This window comes from Drosophila sechellia, chromosome 3L (genome assembly GCF_004382195.2).
Source record: "Drosophila sechellia strain sech25 chromosome 3L, ASM438219v1, whole genome shotgun sequence".
Lineage (NCBI taxonomy): Eukaryota > Metazoa > Arthropoda > Insecta > Diptera > Drosophilidae > Drosophila > Drosophila sechellia.
This window is the reverse complement of record NC_045951.1, coordinates 16,465,694-16,485,830: the sequence shown is the minus strand read 5'-3', so window position 1 is coordinate 16,485,830 and position 20,137 is coordinate 16,465,694. Positions and strand designations below refer to the sequence as shown.

The following is a 20,137-nucleotide window of genomic DNA, read 5'->3' as shown; positions in this document are numbered from 1 at the left end:
TCCATTGTGCGCAGCTTCGTTATGCTTGGTCGCAAGTTCTGGTGGCGCCATCCAGCGGCAGCTTTGCGAACCCGGCTAGTGCCTTACCTCACGATGAGATCGTATATTTCCTTCCTATCGAATACTTTGCAGTAGATACTGAGCACGTTGAGGCAGGCGTAGTCCATGCCCGTCCATGGGACATCCGAGGAGGCCAGTGCCGCCCACAGTGGGCACTCTGCGTGACGGTCCAGATCGAGCATTTTCACCATTTTACGCCACTTTTAACCGCACTTTGAACTAAGGTTTTTTGGCTTTATATCCGCTTCTCTTTTTTTTTTTATTCCTATTACTGTTACCGTTTGTCTTAATGAACTTGGCTTGGCTCTCGTGGATTTCTGCCTAAATATCTTTTCTTATTGCCTGACTCGGCACAATTTGTCGGTTCTTCTTTGGTGATTCGCGCTGCCACCTCCACGAAAATAAGAGAAACTCGCGTCTTAGGTTAAAATCACCTTTCATTCGGCACGTCGGTGCGCGTTATTTGCTCATTGACATTTTGATTAAAGTGCTAATTTGACCTTTGTTCCGATAGCATTTGTTTACTATCCAAGAATTTAATTTTCTGCGGGCTGGGAATTTCTATAATTGCTTGTTTACTTATTTTTCAATTAGAGCTACAAGCAAAATAATCACAATCATAAATACGCCCACACCAGCGGAATTGTGCGTAGACCCATTACCAGTACGCAGAAAGATAAATAGCAGATTGTCTAGTAAATCAGATTAACTAACTATTTTTAAAATATTAATCATCAGTCAAAGGTTCAGAAAAGGTATGCTTTGCAGTTCTTTTTCAGAAGATTATTACAAAAATAAAAAAGAGGGACTGATGGAATGAGCTCACGATTATGGCATGCCCGTTGGTCTGACATTTAGCGAAAATAAAAACGGGCAAGCAATGAAATAAAATAAAAGGTAGAAAAGCATCTTTTGATAAGATTAATAAAGGTCTCTCCCCCCACACATACACACACGCACCCAGCAATCCTGGGTAGGATTGGCCATCAGTGTGTGTGTGATGTCATCGGGGGAGCTGAGAACGAAAAACTCCAAGCCCAAAACCGAAATTGCCAAATTCCATTTGCTCAATCATCGACGGAGGCCAAACTGCGTTAGCGTTCAAAATAAGATAAGCCGATGTGAGTTCTTCCACCTAAATGCTATCAAATGGAAACACAGGGACTGGCGATTGTCCAAATGGCTATGTGGAATGGAAAACGCAGGGTATATGGTCTCGAAATGCCAGCTGTCCTATTATGGACTTGTCTGGAAAATGAGGAACTGTTTGCTAATTGCTCACGACTTTGATGCGGAAAAGTGCAACAGGTTTTGTCTATGCTTTTGCTGGCTGGAGGAGACTTGTCCCCCGGGTAATGCAAATAAATTGAATAATTTAATGCGATTGCAGCTGAGTCATGTTTCTGTAACACACAAAGTCAAGGTTCTCGCAAGATCTAGATATATATTGTGTTATGTTTACATTTGAAGTAGAAGCAATTGAAGAATACTCTATAATTAAAGGGGGCTACTCAGAGCAACATGTTGATAAGATTCGGCTGACACATTTTACACGGCGGGTGAAATCATTTTGGCTTACGCAGTTATCTTTATAATATTTATCAGTAAATTCTAGATTGAGGAAGCATTAAATGAAAATGATTGTTGATTTGCGGTATGCTATTACCTTATCATTACTTTAATAATTGTATTTGCTTTCCCCCAAAGCATAAAAATCATAATATATATAAGTTAAACCGGAAGTATTGACTACTAGATACTTTTTATCATATATGTACATATGTATGTAGATTCAAACATCCGACGTAATTAAAAGTCCCTCTGAAAATTGATACAAATCGATTTTAATTTAAAGCAAACGAAAATAAAATGGAGACGAGACTTAACCAAAAAATCCCTCCCCGAATAAATGTCATTTCCGTAATTGATGTAGAAACAAATTGAATTTGACAGATTTCCAAGTACAAGATAGATCACACGGGCAGAGTCTATATTTAAATATTCAAGTGAATTTAGAATGCCCGCAGCTGTATGGGGAGCTCACATCTCTGGATTTCAATGGTTTTGGGGGACCTTAAGGAACACATTTGTTTGCCCAGCGACAGCTTATGATGCACCAATGCGGGCCGGGCCAGATGTGCTAATATGGTCTATATTGAATGAGACTCCCATTCTCGCGACTTATCTTTATCTGCCTGTTAAACAGACTTTGTATCTCTCTGTTTGCTTTCAGTCTTCAGTGGAGAGAAGATGCGCAGTGTTATCGCAGAATAAACAATTAAAATGCCATTAAAACGTGTTCATTTCAGATTAGAACCTTCTCTGCGACAAGGCTTTTTTGTCACATCAAAAACAAACGCGAAAAAGCGAACGCAATGCGCTTTTACCATCTGGCAAAGATTTTCATTTAATTGAAATGGGCGACAAGGAACAATGGCAATGAATATAACACAAAAAAGCGCTTCATAATATAATAATAACTGATATCGTATGGTATACAATCAACAGAAATGCGTATGACAAACAAATAAAACTAGTTTCGGGGCTAAAACTTCTGCCAGATAAATGTAATTAAAAGCCAAAACTTTGCTACAGTGCGAGTCATAACGCTTGGTACTTTGAAACTTTTAATGAGCGAATTAAGGAAACTCTGTTGAAGATTTAGAAAATTAAGTTTGCATAGAATTCAAATTTATAATCAAATAGTGTTTATAATTATAGTAAACTAATTACTACTACTAATTATAGGTCATTCTTTTAATTTTTGACCCACATAATTTTAGTCAGAAAGTTGCCACTTTAGCACTTTTAACGATATCTTAGTTTTGCTCATGCAGTGTCTGGTACATGGCTTTATGGTTTTGTCAAGCACTGTATCCTGAAAGCAAACTCTCACACTCTCGCACAGATAGACAGTCAAACTCGGCGACAACTTTTCTTGTTAGGCCCCGCAGCATTTCGCGATGGGCGTGGCGCAGGGGGTGGGAGCAGTATGTAGGTGTAGGTAACCCGGACCCACAATTACAATTGATAAGCCCCAAAGTCACTTTCGTTTATAGAGGCAAGCGGCGTGCGGCAACCGCAATTGGAAAACTTTTGGGGCTGTGCCATCAACCCACCCACCCCCTCATTCGCTATATCCTATTCAGTATATAGTATCGCCCTGTTTCGGCTAGAGAGCAATCAGCATTGTTTGACCAACAATTTGTTTGCCACCTACCGAAAAGCGAAGCTCAAGCGCTAAGACCATCCCAGAGATCCAGCCAGAGAGCTTTTCCGCAGCGAGGAAATCCAATTTTCCGCAGTAATTGCACTTACATGTTGCCGCTGTAAACAATAAACAATAAAAGCGCTCGCATAAAAGTCAACGCTGGAGTGCAACAAATCTCAATTATGAGCTGTGGTCCCTCTTTTACCACCCCCCACCCCACCTGCTTTATACCGCCCGCTCCCACCCACTTAACCCACGATGTTGGGCAGGGATGGGTGGGGAAAGTTCTCTTTTTGCTTTCGATTAAACGACTTTTAATGCGATTACCCCAACAACAACAGAACAATGCACTTTACTGTTGGACGCTCAGATTGCCCTATATATTTATATAGTTATAGTAGAGCTGCATTGGCCCACACCTCCAGATGCACAGAGAACAAATTGGAACAATAAGACACACTACAACTAACTAAAGATGTAATTTTGCAGTAAAAATCACATAATTAAGTTAATAACGTGACATTTATTCTTAATCCTATGCCAATATTCAAACCGCCTAACAAAATGATTTCCTTTTTATCGTTCTTTTTTTGTACATAGGTGTAATTTTTTCCTGTGCACTCGTAAATATGGGTTATGTGCGTATGGCTACCGCTAATTGAATCAGTGAGTAGTATTACCCCCTCCACTCGGCCCATCTAAAAGGTTTACCCCACTATCAGTGGGCAGGTGGGATAATTAACATATGCACTACAGGATACACAAGCCCCTTTTGCACTAACAACCCCCCTCCCCCCCTCACAACCCCACTTTCTATATTCTCCATAACCGAGGGGCAGCTTAGTTGATATTTACGAGCACGGGGTTGTACGGAAAGTTGTTGGGGCCGCCGGACGGAAAGCAGATAGAATATTCTTTAGCAACAAATTGCACAGTGAATTATTTCAACCTTGCGGATTTCCCACAGAGATGAACCGCAAATGTCACTGCATAAATCACGACTAAACCAATGCGATTTCTAAAGGGACACATAGGGAAAATAAAAGGAAAATACCAATAAAATGCATAAAAGAAAAGTTACTTAGAGTAACTAAGCACCTAAGCATCAATAGTTCAAAACAAACGTTTTCCCATTATTAGCAATTGAAGCAATTAATATTAAACTTGACTTTACTGGAAGAAATACTTTTAGTATAATTTACTTTTGAAATCGAAATATCATAAAGTAAATTGAAAATTCGAAATCCGTAGTTTTAATGGGTCGCTAACCTGGCATGCAGATAACACTTATGTAGATAACATAACGTCATAGAAAACTGATAACTCTGTTTTTCCACAATCCGCCTGCATTGCTGCCAACAGAACTCAGTATCAATCTGACCGATCGGAGGGCAAACACCTCATTACCCAGTTATTCTGTTTGCTCGACTTAGCACCGTTAATACTCAGTAATTTATTATGATTTATAGTATGTGAGTTGGATGATAGCTCACAATCATCTTCACTTTATTGTCTCATCAATCTAGCGCGAATAAGCCTCCCATTAACCCATAGAGTTGTCAGGCTGACCCAGAAAGCTGGATCAGTGAAATTGTAGAGACGTCACTTAATTTCCGGGAACTATTTTACGGGGCTTAAGATCCCGATCCCATCGCATAAATATTTATCACTCAGCACTGGTGCAAAAATTGTCTGGGGGTTACAGTTCCGCGAAATCTGGTCACAATGTGTTACAAAATTGAGAAAAGCGCAATGGGTCGTGAAAAGGGAAAAGGAAAAACAAATGTCAGATGTCAGTGTGTGGGATAAGATTTTAAAATAGGTGGGAGTGTAATCCAAAAGCTGACTCATTCTCGGGACAAGTGAAAAATGAATAATCCACAGGAATAATTCTTTCCAAAAATTCCTCATTCTTCTCTGCACTGGGATATATTTTGATTCCGGCAATTGACATTTGCATTTTTCCGTTATAATAATAATAAAGCAACCAGAGACCGCACAACAAAATGTAAACAAATCGTGGCGTTTTGTTTTTGTTTACGATTCAAATATATGTTAAACACTTCAGATCGAGCAAATATAAGCGCACCGACGTCACTCCCCCGCCAAGTCAATGGCCCAGTCCCGAGGTGAGCATACGGAAAAATGTGCAATTAAATTTAATTAAATTTATTTTAAATTTATTCCACAACACCGCCAACCGACTGGTGAAAACGCGTGCGAAACGCGCGCAAATCGCGAGGAATGAACGCCGCCGCCGACAACCGCACCGTTAAGCAGACCAATTCTAACTGAACTCTGCTGCGTCGGCGTCGCTGTCTGCGCACACCGTTCGGCAGCCGAAGTCGCGGCCCGAAGCCCAGCATAAAAGCCCGAAGCTGCCGAACGAAGAAAGCGCTGTGCTGCAGAGAGCGGGTGGTGGTTGGGTTGGCGTTGGTCAGGGGGGGGTGCTCCAAAAGGTGTGCGATAATGGCACTGCACAAGTGTGTGCTCTGCTGCATCCAAAGAGAGGGGGAGCGGGAGTGCGAGAAGGGGAGCGCAAGAGAGCCGCAAGAACCGCTTATTAGCAATGCATTGCGTTGCTTTTTTATGGCCCTCTTCATTAGCACACACACACATACGCACGTGCAAGGGTAGTGACAATGTGGTGGGAGTTGCAACTTCAGCACTGAGAGAAACTTCTTAATAGTTTGAAGTGGAAAAGTAAATCAAAAGAAGATTAGCTTCTTATACATTAGTGTTTAATTTTAACAACTTTATTTGTTTCTTGCTTTTCATAAGTTACTTAAGCTTTTTTATCTAATCACACTACAAAACAAATATAATTTTCACAGTGTTCCACTAACCGAAGTTAACGAGTCAACAGGTAGCGCGCTTGGCTGGCGAAGCGCTTAGATAGTGGGTTTTTCGGGGGAATATATGGAAGATGGAAGTAAATGACTGAAGGGTGCTAAGGTAATTCCGGCAAATTAATGGCCATCGCTCCCAGCACTTATTACTCGAAATGTAAACCAAGCATATGCACGTTCTGGCTTCCGCCCCTCGGCAGGCGGTCAAGGTCGTATTGGATGACCGACCTCCGCACCAGTTGCCCCAGCCATTTATCAAAAGCGTCTGCGACATTTTTCCACACTTTGACTTTGATTGCCACATGTAGCAGTGCGCAGACATGAAACAAATTCCGAACTGCAATTATTTATAAGCAAAGAACTAGAACCAACTAGCTAAAAGGCCAACTGTCGCTGGGCGGGGAAAGGCGGGGTAAGCTGGACAAAATCCATACAGACAGCGCAAATGGGCCATAAAAAATCAAAGGACGTATCCAAAAGGGGATCTCTTGAGGAAGAAATTGTAATTAAAACATTACTATAACAAGCATATCACTTAAGGTCAAATAACTCAAGGTTTCTTAAGCTGACTGAAGTTTCTGTAAAGAAATCATTTATTTAAAAGAATAACCATAAGTTTCGTTTCACCTCATAGTTTACTTCGTAACACACACATTTCCGAACAGAACCGATGTTTTACCAACTCTTTATTTATTTGTTCTTTGAACATATCTTGATTAGACGGCAAAATGTTATTAAATCATTTACCCGATGTTTTCGAAAACAACACCCCCCTCTCGACTAGCTACTTTGGGCTACGCAACTGCTTTAATAATATTATTATGCCATTGGATTCGCTTTGCTCGCCACTGCTAGCAGCACTTGGTCAAATTTGTATATTTGCACTAAAAATACACAAAGCCTTTGAGTGGGTGGTGTGCCCAGAGGCGGGTGTGAGGCGGAGTCGAGGGATCCGTTTGATTGGTGTGGCCAAGTGTTTTCATTCATGGCGCACGAGCACGAAGAGAGTCAACACACCCATTTCCATCTCTGTCACTGTGCTGGCTGTAATTTATGAAGATTTTTTGCCTCGCTTAATCGTAAATTTTAATGATTAATTTCGTAAATTGTACAATAAAATCAGGCATCTAATGTGCGCTCACTGACGTCTGTATCTGCGTGCATGTTTGTATCTCCATTTGGGCAAGATTGATGACCATCGCCTGGCAAAGTTCAAGTTCCAGTTTGAAACCACTTAATTAGAGGCTCACGAAAGTCCAGGCTCCAGACACATCCAGGTAGTTTGTGCGGTGTCGCCGCAATGTCTGTCAACTTGATAAGCAGCCGCATTAAGTGTATCCACATCCACAACCACACACGACCTGCCTCGCGAAATGCAAAACGTGACTTTGGCGAGGCAGCTGATTAATGGACACGCAGACGAGCCCAGCTAAAATCGACCAACTGCCGGAACAACCCGGCAGTGCATAGTCAATGTTTTTAATGTATCTGGATAATGTATCTTCTTTTGGCAGCACATCGATTACGGCTAAATATCCGTATCTTTTAAATGCACGTCCACGTGCTATTATCGCAACATATTGGGCTTTTGAGAAGTTGGAATGTAAGACTGCATGTATGAAGATCTATGGTGACAGAAAGCCAATTAATGTGTTGTGACTAGATTTTTGGTTTTATTTTTAACATCTCAGACAATTCTTAAATTCACAATATTTGCAATTAACGTTTTCGTTACATAAAGTATGGTAAAGCAGATTATTCTTTATTTTAAAGTTTTTCTGAATAAAAACTACTTATTTAATAAGAGGATATATAAACAGCAGCGATCAAAAATAAATTGAGAGCAAACCCTTTTAATTGGTTCATATCAATTCTTTTGAATAAATATACACCCGCATGAGGTCCATTCTGATTTCCCATTCAAAAGCCAATATGAAGTGCACATGCAGATGCAATTGGGCATAATTCAGCCCATTTATCATTGGCACCCGGGGCCAGGTGAGCAGCTGTGGGAAACCGGTTTATTTGTTTGTTTGTTTATTAACCCACCCATCAGAGAGGCACCTTTGATGCACGAGCCTGTCGTTTGTTGCTTTTAATTACACGAACAGGCCAAAACAGCCAAAAGGAAATTACATTACATGGCGTTGTGGGGGGAAAAAAAGAAATACAGATGCTGTAGATATATGTATCTGCCGGCTACATTTGGCTGTTGTCGCCGGCCGCAGGTGTAAATGGCTCTAGCGGCCAAGCATTAAGGCCATCTTTCGACATCTGAGGCATTTTTGCAGCATGTTCGGGGCGCGTAAACCCTCTAAAAAGGTGGCTACAAATGCTGTCTTACTTTTTAATGGTATGTGTATTTATTTATTTATTGTACACGTATATAATTTTTAGGCTTTGACGTTTGCTTTGATTCGTGGAAATTCACGTTAATGCTACCGTCACATTAAGTAAACACACAAATTTCCCAATGTTTATTATTGCTCCAAGTACAATGATCATTCGTCACTATTTCGACTTTTGCGTTGGCCTCTAGCCGGCAAATGTTTTAAATTGCTTTGTTGTCAAAAATGTGTTTCTCTAATCGCCTTTCGAAAAGGCATCTCACGTGGGGCACGGGTTATTTATGGGTAAGATCTTGTGGATTTTGCATAACCCATTTGTAGTTTCTTCGAGTAGAAAGTTGGGTCAGTGGAAAGTTCTGAAGAAAACAGAGATCTACATTTTTTCGACAGCTTTATTTAGAACTTGAGCGTAACATATAAATAAATAAATACATTTTTTTAATCCAAAAGTTTGTATCTGGAGTTATCAGGAATATATTTATCTTATTTTTTCGCATGGAAAAATATTTTAAAAAATGTAGATGCGCAATTATAATTATTTAAGACGGTTTTTTAATTTGATTTGGCTCCCTCAGCACACACTTTGCGCCGGTTAAATGGGATGATATTAAAATCTGATACCGCAATGTGTGAACTTATGCAAAACAGCAGTCGAGAAATGAAAAGAGAAGATGCCAAAGTCAAATTGGAATTTATTTGAGTTCTTGTTGTTCTTGGCCTTTTCAGCCCGAGGCGAGTGCCGAAAGATTGATGCCCAATTAAAATACTTTGTGGGCCGCGGGGCACAATCCATTAGCCGATAATTACCACCTCGATAACTCATAAACAGCTGACCCGGCAGAACCCCAGTACCCCCACTTTCCCGCTTTTCCCATGCTCACCGTTGTTCCGGACACTTGGCGCTCTTTTCCGACGTGGTCGTGACCATGGCCGTGGACTTTTTCCGCCGAATGGCCATGTGGCGTTCGCGGGTGGGAAACTTCGGCTGTTTCTTCACCACTTTGTGCTGCACTTGGAACTCGTCGCATGGACACACCTTCAACAGCATATTGTTTAGAGAGTTCAACTTCAGTTTCAGCTAACGACTTCGGCACGCAACTTAAAAACACTCAGCAACTCTGGCTGTCAAAACCGTTTTCAGTTTGGTGGCTTCGAGCACTTTAAGGTCGTTTTCAGATGAGCACATTGCACAAATAATTGGGTACACAATAATTTTAATTTGGTTTCAACTTATTTGCTTTTAAAATTAGATATATTTAATATATCTTATACTTTAAGTTTGTGGCAACTTCCCGGCAGTTTTTATTATAAGCTTTATTAGTTTTTAACGATTTTTAACACTACTTGCGTATTTGGGTATATTATATGGCTTGAGACCACTGTTGCCCTCTATATTTTTCAACAGACTGTTGCCCGCAAGAGATTTCGATTTTGATAAGCAAAATTGACGTTTAGGCAAACAATCGCCGTGGAAATGAGCGCACTTTTAAACGCGATAAGGTGAAGGTGCTGCTGACACATCGCGTGCTCTTTTCCCCACAGCCTCGTATTTTGTACAATATTTTCTTTTTTTTTTTTAAATTCAACTTAAATATTCATTCGCTCTCTGTGGGACAGACCGATCGTGCGGGCAACTGAGTAACAACTGTTTTAGCAGTTAAACAATGCAATTTGAGCTCGTCTCTGAGCACGAAAAATAAAATACAAATACGAAAAAAAAAAACACAAATAAATCGACAAACTCAAAACGAGCACGCAGCTGTTAGAGAGATCGTCAATGCATAATATACGCAAATACAAACACGAGCTTAAGCTATATACATATACAGATGTATATATGTGCACATGCATACTGATTGTCAGTCGGTCATTCAGTCACTCAGTCAGTTAGTCAATGTCGGTCTTCATTGCTCAAGCATAAGCCCTAAAAAGTGAGACACATAAAAAACTGCACGCGTCGCTCGAAAGCTTGAACTTGAGCTGAACCCAGCAAATTGATGTAGCAACCACATGGCAATCGCAATCGCAATCGCAATCGTCAATCTTCAATATTGTATCGCAATCAATTCAATCTGAATCTCCAGCGCGGAAAAACAAATGTGCGGTGAACCCTTTGGATGAATTTATAGAAATTTAAGTCAAGGTCTTTAATTGCCAACTAATTGCCGCTGCAACGAAGTGAAATCGAGATACAACGAGGCGAAGGGGAAACAAGGGGTTAATGTACGCACTTGGGCATGAAAACAATTATTTACTTAGTCAATTATCTCCGTGTAGTGAAATTAATAATTAACACCTTTTTGCCATCATTATTTCCCAATTAAAGTAACTGTTTTAGGTGTTCAATCAAATGCAATCTCAACTTTTTCCAGTGCAGATTGCACTGCTATTTATTGAAGCAATAAAGCATTGTAGTTCATTCTAGCATTATCTTTTAAATTTTTTTTATATTCATAAAACCGAATCACTGCCCTTAATTATCATCATTGAGCCATAATTTCTTTAAGTGCGTATTCCCACATAATAAAATGGTACGGTTTGATCTATGTTTTCATCAAATTAATTTGATAACATGGTCATTAAAAGTTGCCTACGTTTTATTTATAAATAGACATTTTTCGAATATCGTTTTTATAGTTCTTGTGATTTGAGTATGTGTGTATAAGTTGTTCGGTTGAAGAAATTTAAAATTTAATTTACTACCCCACAAAAAAATGCACATAAAGACATAAATCCCAAAGCCAAAAACAGATATTTTAGCTGCTTTTAGCAAATAATACTTTTTAAATGCCAAAAGCCAACAAATCGAATAATGCCAAATTTAAGTAATTGTAGAAAACACGAATTAGAGGTAAACATAACTATGGTGGAATACTCTTTCTTTTTTCAAGATTTTAGATCAAACAAAGTAATTAATAGTTGCTTATGAAAATCTACAAAAAGTAGAACCATATTTCCATTTAGTTTACCTTTTATTTTTGGCTTTTGAACCAACTAGTTCGATAAGCGTTGTACCCTTAAAGTGTATCACGTATACGCCCCGTAAATCATCAAATGGAATTGGCGTGCGGCCAGCATCAAAATGAAAACACAAATAGAAAACACAACCGCAGTTAGACAAAAGGAGACGCCGGACAGACAGTCGGACATTCGGTTCAGTTCACAAATTAATGGCGTAATTTGAAATGGTTTTTGTGGTTGGGCGCAGGAGCAAACGAAATGGCTAAGTGTTTCGGCCAATTGTCGATTCCCGATTTGCGTATATATGTATATGGAGCATTATAAAATGCGGCAAATAATTTCATAATTCATGCTAGTGGAATTAAACTAGTTCCGCTCGGCTTACTATTTGGCTTTTGCAAATAACAATGATAAATAGTGAAAATAATCAGAGGAGCTAATATTTATTTGGTTCGCGGCCACAAGGCGAGCAATAAATTACCGCTGCGGCCAGTCATTATCCACATTGCACATTGCACCGATGTCATCGATTCTATATATATATATATATATATTCCATTGGGGGAATATATGAAGGCGCTGCCAAATCGCCTTTGCCACCGTCTTGCGGTTTTTGGTTCATTTTCTATCTTGGCTTTTATGAACCACAAGATTGTAGGTGATTTGTTCTTGCCTTTTTCTCGATTCCCTGCTGCTTGCGAGGAGGATTCTCTATTTTTGGCACCGCTGACGCATAATTTATTTATCGAGACACACTAATGCCGAGCCCACACAGGAAAATGATCTTAAAATTTTGACTTTAATTCATTTCTAATTAATAGATTGGGGTCTTGTTTTAAAACAATGCGCCACTTTGTTTTATCTTATATATTCGTGTGAAAATTTTGACTTTTTAAATTGGTTGATTAGTAAACCACAGTCTGCTCCATCTAGCGGCCGTACCTGCAACTACTCTTATCAAGCAGTAAAGCTTTTCCGAGAGCTTTACAGTGAAGTCACAAAAACTTGGCATATCTTTAGGGGCGATGTGTTCTTTTTGCTAAAATTAAGCAATTGTTCTGAGTTCTTGAAGATATATTAAAAATTTAAAAGACATTTTTGCTGAGTAGCACAGAAAACGCATTACAAAGTTTTAAAAAATTAAAAACTGGGAACGATTGCAAAGGATCTAATGATTTTTTCAAAAATGCATTAGAACTTCTTGCTTGAAAATGTTGTAGATTAGATTTAAAGTTGCTTTAAAAAGGGTGCTCGTCCTGGCACGTTTCCGATCACAAAAGATTTTAAGTTGATGATTTCTTACCTCCAATCGTGCGCTGCAAAGCCTGGGCAATCTGATTTACATTGCTCACACCGTACTCCATCTTCCACCTCCCTTATAATGGCACCCTGAAAATGAGCAATAAAAAATAATAAGTCAGGAACTAAATAATTATATATCGAAAATAATTATTTATATTAAATAATTATATATCGAAAATAATTATTGCACTCCAGCAACTCAGAAGAAAGTTTTCCACAATGTTTTCATGATTTAGGTTTTCAATTAAATTATCTCTACAATAATTGCATAGCATAACGATTATTTTAAGGTGACTTAGGTAATATTAAACATTTTGAATTGGATATTAATGTTATAAATTAAAACGATAAAATTAATATGAATTTTTTTTATGCAACACAACGTAGTTATGCGTTTAAGTGCATCCTGCCTAAAATATCCCTTATACTTCAACGGATAATTCAAATGCATTAAGATAATCATCCCTTTTTACTATTCAAGATTATTATTGCACCTAGCCAACATGCATTTTGTACCTAGAGAAACTTCCCCTTTTTAATACATTAAAAAACATGCTGAAATGCGAAATAAAAAACCAGGGCGCCCAGACAAAACCGATTTACGATTGTACAACTTAATTTGTGCCCTGCTCATTTACGCGCCATTGCGCCAAACAATTCCATGTTCTGCTGTTCTGGCCGTATCTAAAATGAAATTGCCGGACTCCGGATGCAAATGCATGGAAATCGCTGTTGGCCAGCTGCCTGGTAGCCAAAGAAAAGCGGCGGCACATGCCAGAAGTTAAGCGCAGGCGAAGGGTGAGGGGATGCATGCATATGTTTGTGGCAGTGGCAGCTTCAGTTGCAGTTGCAGTTGCTGCTGCGAATCGGATGTTGATGTTGCAGTTGTCGGCTTAGATGTTGCACTTGTTTCAAAAATACACGCCGAACCAAGACAAGCCGACAAACAAAACAGCAAAACAGAGGGAGCAAAACACAGAAATTGCACTTGGCACGCTTCCATTTTTGGCCAACTTGCCTTTGTCTTTGTGCCGAGCTCGAGGACTGCAGTAAAAATGGTTTTGCTTCCTTTGCTTTCGAACGGCTATATGTAATCCCTAACGCTTGCCAATAAACACAAGACTTGACTTTTCATAGCTTTGACCCGGGCACATTAATATTTAGGATGTCTAGAGCTGCCCTCAGTGCACTCGACTTGGTCTTATAGTTAGGTAAAACAAAAGGTATATCGTATTTGCTGCTATTTATGTAACATTTATTTTGAAAAATCTTTATTAATAAATAAGGAACAGAACTATCTAAATGTAAATATCAAGTTCATGTTCATAATCTCGAACTTCACTACCATATGATAATCTTAGAGGGTAGGCTTTAATATTTATGCATGACACATACAACTAGGTATCTAATATTCGGGCAACATCAGTTTTTTTTTTTTTTTTTGGCATTTTAAGGCAGAACTGCCATTTGGGTGACATCGAATCCATCGCTGGCAGCGATAATTGTGACACGTCGCTGGCCAAAAATCGATGCTGACCCAGTTCAAAGCGGCGGAATAAAGTGCCGGGGAGACAATGCCCCAGGGGGGGATAGGGACGAGGATTCGAGGGTACGAGGATTCGAGGGTACGAGGATTCGAGGACAGCGTAGACATAGACAGGGCAAACATTTGCGACCGATGCGCGGATATTATTGGCATTAAGTTGCAACTTGGCCCGCTGTTCGGCAAATGTTTGATTTCCACTTAGGCGGGTCGCCGCTTTGTCTTCCGCTTTGACTTTGTGCTGCCTTTTTGTGCGATTTGGCTGTGTGCAAAGATTAATGTGTCGCCAATTAAACGAATGGGTATGTCAATAAATCCATGATGGCGAAACTTTCACAAAATGCTATGGCGCTGTAATTCGATATTAAACACATTTCACCCAGTCGGATTTAATGTAATGCCTAGATTATCATCCAATATGTATTCCTCCACCAATCTCTCATCCGAATTTATGATCTCATGTGCCGTCTTGCCGTCTGTGAACCAATTTCATTTTAATTACCATAATCTCTGGTATAAATAAACATGAGCTGACTTCGTTTCGCGATACGAGAAATATTATGCTGCAATTGCCATTTTGGGGCGCGCGGTTTTGTAAAATTTTAGCGCATACAAATCTGGCTCTAATGGTGGTCAGTCCAGTTCTGATAAGCCCACGCACTTGGGAACTCCCACTCGGTGGCAAAACTCTGGCACAGCCAAGCGAAATTTATGGCAAAATATCGAAAAATAAACAAATCTGAATCAAAGTTCGTTCAGCAACCACATTTTCGTACAATGACGCTATGCCAACGGCTGTTGACTGTTTGTCTGCAGCGAAATTAGAGTGAGTTGGTAAGATTTAAACTCAAAGATAGTTTACCTAAACTTACATATAATAGAAATTTTAAAACAAATTACTAGGATAAAAATACCAAATATAAATCATTGTAAGACTAAATATCACTCATACGCAATGTTGGCATTTTCCATTAGTCAAATAATGCATATTTAAATAAATTTTTAAATACTTCACTTGTATTTATTGAATTTAAGAAATTGAGGTATATTTTAAGCAAATTAATACAGCGCTAAATTAAACATTGGAACAGAATTCTTAACCTCCCCACTTTTGTCATACTGAATTTTGAATTTTCCTTAATTATCACGTTTTATGGCAATTCAAAATACCTTAACCGAAAAATCGGCTACAGGGTACTAAAATCCGTAGGTCGTCGTCTCAGTTGGCGGTATCAACAGCAAAAAGAAAAACTGAAAACCGGTCCTCGGTTACTTGGAATTGAATCTATGCGTAGTACATAGTATATCTTTTAAAGCGCAAGCAACAGAACAGTAAGTGTTTGTTTATTGCAAAACACAACCCAAATAAAAGAGAGAGAGACCCGAAAACAAAAGCCGACACACTTAAGTAAAGTACCGAAAATACAAGCCAAATTAACAAATTCACAGACGGAACAAGTGGAGTTTTTGGGGAATGAGTTGAGGGAACCTCCGACCCAGCGATCACGAATTATCCCGGTGCTATTTACTGGCGATGATGATGATGATTCAAAGTCTGAATTCAACCTGTTTGTAGACCCACGCAAAAAAAAAAAAAGAAATAACGCCAAGACTCTAGCCGTATTAGCAAGGTTAATCTGCGTATTAGCTTACATTGCAAACATAGTGATTTTCACACTCTAGTTCACATTAACGCAACTCGAAATCTGGCCAGACAAAGTGCGTCTCGCCAACTGAGACTAATTTGGTTCAAGATCATGCGTAGATCCGAGCAAACACTGGAGCTGTAGTTGCACTGACCAAAGATGTCTCTGCGATCTTGCCACTTAAAAGAGCTTTTGGCCAGAGACTAGTCTTTTGCTGGCCTCGTTGGCCTGCCAGATTAGAAAGTGAAATGTGCGCGGAGTTAATCTGAAGTTAGACTGGGGCAATGATCCACTAATTAGCGAATAGCCAAAAGACGGATGCGGTCAGCGAAATCGCTGTTAATGCGGTGGCCATTTCATGCAATCAAAATGACACGAGATATCACGTTTAAGAAAGAGTTTTAAGTAAAGGATCTAATATTTCGTTGTGTTTAGAACCGCTAAATATTAGTTTTGTGAGGACAATGATAGAAGATCGAATTCTATATACTGGATGACGAATAATGATAATTGACTTTGTCATTAAAACAATACATCTTAACTATCATCATGGGTTAAGGAACCTTCAGTTCTCAGATTTTAAGAGAACTATACCTTACCTTACCTTATTTTAAATCTACTTTAAGAAAAAGTTCTTAGGAAGCGCATAGAAAGGCCGTTGACATCATCATTAGTTTTAACTTTACTGTATTGGCTTGGTGAAAGGAAATTTATTCTAAAACATGGTTTTGTATTTAAGACATTCTTTTCTTAATAGCATCATCGAAACATTAATATATATGATTTTCTTTTTTATTAAATATTAAAAGCAATGTTTATGTGTATTTAAAAAATTTTTTGTGAATTTTAAATCATATGCAATTTATATTAGTATTTTCTATTAAGACCGAGTGTAATTTTGGTATTATGGTGTATTGCTTAAGTACAAATTTTGAGAAGCGCAGAGAAGGCATGTGTTCATATGTGTACGACTCCTACTCCACTTTGTATATATCTATTAAAACCGATTGTCATATTCGTATTTTGTTGTACTACTTAAGTACAAATTTTGAGAATCGCAGAAGAGGCATCTACTCATAAATGAGTTCTTCTCTATGGGAATTACCAGTTTGGAATTATCTGTTAAGACCGAGTGTCATTTTGGTATTATGGTGTACTGCTTAAGTACAAATTTTGAGAAGCGCAGAGAAGGCATCTGCCCATATGCATATGAGTTCTTTTCTATGGGAATTACCAGTTTGAAATAGAAAGAATTTAAATGTTTGTTTGGTTGCATTCGTAGAATGAAAATATGGAGAAGCGCATAGATAGACGGCTGACATCATGTTTTGGGTTTAGGAAAAGGCAATTTATTCCATAATTTGCCTGCGAGTACGAATACATATTCTCAGCCCAAATATGGCCAAGAGCTCATCAGCTGCTTTCTAACTAGACAATCCCCACACCCCGCCCATCGGACCAATCGAGTGACCATATTAAATGCTTGTCACGTAACGCTGGCTCATTTTCATGCACGTTAGTCATAGAGACTCAGCTATATGTTCGCATATCCATCCATCTGTTACTATACTTTGATAGCACTTATGTATATCTAGCAAGTTCAGAGCACTCTTTTTAGGGGCAACTCATAACTGACAGTTAACACTCGGTACTAGAATTCGCGAGTGCTTTTTGGGGTTCGTCGTAGCCATTTAATTGTAAAAAATCCCCCGCTGGGTCTCACATTTTGCATTATCTGTTTGTCGTTTATTTTTGTATTTACTTAACAATAATTTTACGTAGAAAAAATTCACAACACACGATACGGATTGTTCGGACTGATGGGGCTACATAAATCATTTATTTGCCCATTATCGGAGGGGCACAAACAACGTTGGCAAAGCTGAGCTCCCAGCTCTGATAATGACGCAACTTCGACGACTTTGTCACTTTGGAAAGAACTGCTATATATGTCATCCACTCATTCTTGATTCTCCATTGGCAATATGACATACACATATCTCTATATAATATAATCGGTTAACGCCTACCGCCAGGGCATTTTGATCGGCGATCGGTTGCGTCGTGGCACGGGGGCGGCCATGTGGGCGGTGGTGCTGTTGGCGATGCTTCTGTTGTTGGTGGTGGCGGTGGTGGTGGTGGCACGTGTCATGGGTGGTTCGCGACGCCCCAGATAAACGGTGGGTCCGCCAGTGGATGCTGATCGCGGGCCGGGCTTAACAGGTGCATTGTAGTGGCCCCCGAAGTAGGTCGTTGGCTGTGGTCGACTCTGTGGTTTACTGCCGTACAGCTGGATTCTTGTTGGCGCCCTGCCTCGGGTTGGTGGCGTCATGGCCTTGCTCTGATCGGATCCTATGTGCACAAGGGTTCGTCCCCCCTTTTGCTGCTGGCTGAGGTGGCTGGGTTGGTGCTGGTGCTGCTGCTGCTGGTGACCCACACTCAACCGGGTGGGTGAGTTCTGCTGGCGGTACCATCGAGAGCCCTGGTGTTGACTTGGACTGGGGCTCATGCTGGTTCTATTCGCTAGCAGTCTTTGGGCATAGTACTCCGTGGTGGGCATGGGCTTGGCCACGCCCACGGGCACAAATCTGCCAGGAGAATGCGGGGATATGGAGTTCTTGATCTCGATGCGAATGGAGGGAGCAGGTGTGGGTGTCGGCGATGGCGACATATGACGCACTGAAGGTTGTGTGACCCGGAAAGTCTCGTTGCGTTTCACCGGAGAACGGGTGGCGGAACGAGAGGGACGATCACGAAGAGGAGAACGCGACTGCGGGCGGTAGTTATCGTTGTCGAAGACCAGGAAATCGGGTCGGTTCTCCTTGGACTCGCGTCGTTCCAGGGGTTTCGTGGACGTTGGCTGGGCGGGAACTTCCACAAACCAGGCGGGATTGTGGGGCGTTTCCTTCTGCTGCTGCAGCAAGCGGTCCCTGAAGGACTTCCTAAAGCTATTTAGGGTGACTGTCTTGTACTTCTCACGCTCATCCTCCTCCCGCTGCTGATCCTCAAGCAGATCGTCGTTGGAGTGGGTTTTAAGCTGCTCCAGCTGCTCTCTCAAATGTGTGGGAGTTTTGCTCTTACGGTAGGTGGATGAATCAAAGCTGCCACTGGAATTCGAACCAATGCTGGCCTGCCGGTGGATACCACTGGGTTCACCCGTTTGCAGAGCCCTCAGATTGGAGTGCTGCTCGTAAAGGAAGTTGAAGGGATCCGTCTGGGCATCGTAGTCCTGCAGACGGTCCGCTCCATCGCTGCGCCACTTATAGTACGTATTCGTGGCCGTGTCACTGGGATGATGCTCATAGCTGGCCACTTCCTCGGGCGACGGAGTCTTCTTGCGCTTGGTGAAGGTGCTGAATTTGCTAAAGACCTTGGACTTCTTCGACTTCTTTTCCAGAGTGGAGGTGTTCGACGCAGAACCCACGTCCTCTTCCGAATTGGGCATTATAAAGGTATCACTGCGCTGCAAAGTTGAGCTGGTAGTCGAGTCCCGGCGACTGGTAACTCCCGCGGATCCCACTCCGCTGATCACGCTGCCTGGACGAGATCCGGAGCGTACCGGTGTCGTATCGCGGGATGAGGAGCGGGAGCTCTTGGCCCGCGACGAGGAGAGGGAGGAGCGTATATTGCGAAAAAACGACATCACTAGATTGTGATCTTCGCTCTCTGTCTCTCCGCAATCTCGATCTCGGATCTGGGCTAATTAACCTTGGCGAGCGGCGGGCCAAAAAAATCACGATCCACGATCGCTGATCCACGAACCGACGCTGTCAACTGCCGCTGAGCAACTGAGCGCCCAACTTCAGTTATTACGCGGATCACTAGAATTTCTACCCGCTCGCTTGCCGTCTCTTTCGAATGAACTGTCGCCGTCTCTCTTGCCGTGTGGCTTCGAGCTTCGACATTCGACTTTGCTCGTTTCGTTTGTTTTGACCAATTTAGCGTATTAACTTCATCATCGCGTTCCACACGCTTTGAGCCGCTTGTATTATGTGTATTGTGGCTATATGCGTTCTGCACCAGCTGAGTGCGTGGGTGTAACAGTCCCTCACTCCCATAAACACAGGGGTATTATGTAAATTAGCCCTTTTCCACTCCGTTGTTGGCGCAAAACGCTACTTTCGTAATTTATGCAACGGAAATCGCTCTAATTAGCCATCGCAGACGGGCATCAACAGCTCATTTAACAAATTAGCCTTTACACCGGCATGCTAACA

General features: G+C 40.8%; 2 protein-coding genes across 4 annotated transcripts in view; both read right to left on the bottom strand.

Annotated features, from left to right (window-relative positions):
* The window catches only part of LOC6606030 (four and a half LIM domains protein 2), a 56,949-nt gene that overhangs the window by 25,353 nt on the left and 11,459 nt on the right, over positions 1-20,137 (bottom strand). The window contains exons 1-2 of one of the 3 annotated variants that reach the window (XM_032718727.1): positions 5,477-5,558; positions 88-451 (exon numbers count right to left, since the gene is read on the bottom strand). In XM_032718727.1, coding sequence (XP_032574618.1) covers positions 88-251 — 164 coding nt within the window. In that variant the 5' untranslated portion in view covers positions 252-451; positions 5,477-5,558. Of the gene's footprint in view, positions 1-87; positions 452-5,476; positions 5,559-9,349; positions 9,730-12,732; positions 12,819-20,137 lie in introns of those variants that run through there. The other 2 variants (XM_032718725.1, XM_032718726.1) reach the window with 2 other exon arrangements.
* Positions 17,645-19,716, bottom strand: LOC6606026 (proteoglycan 4). The gene has a single exon (XM_002030801.2). The coding sequence runs from the start codon at positions 19,561-19,563 to the stop codon at positions 17,947-17,949; it is 1,617 nt and encodes a 538-aa protein (XP_002030837.1). The 5' UTR covers positions 19,564-19,716; the 3' UTR covers positions 17,645-17,946.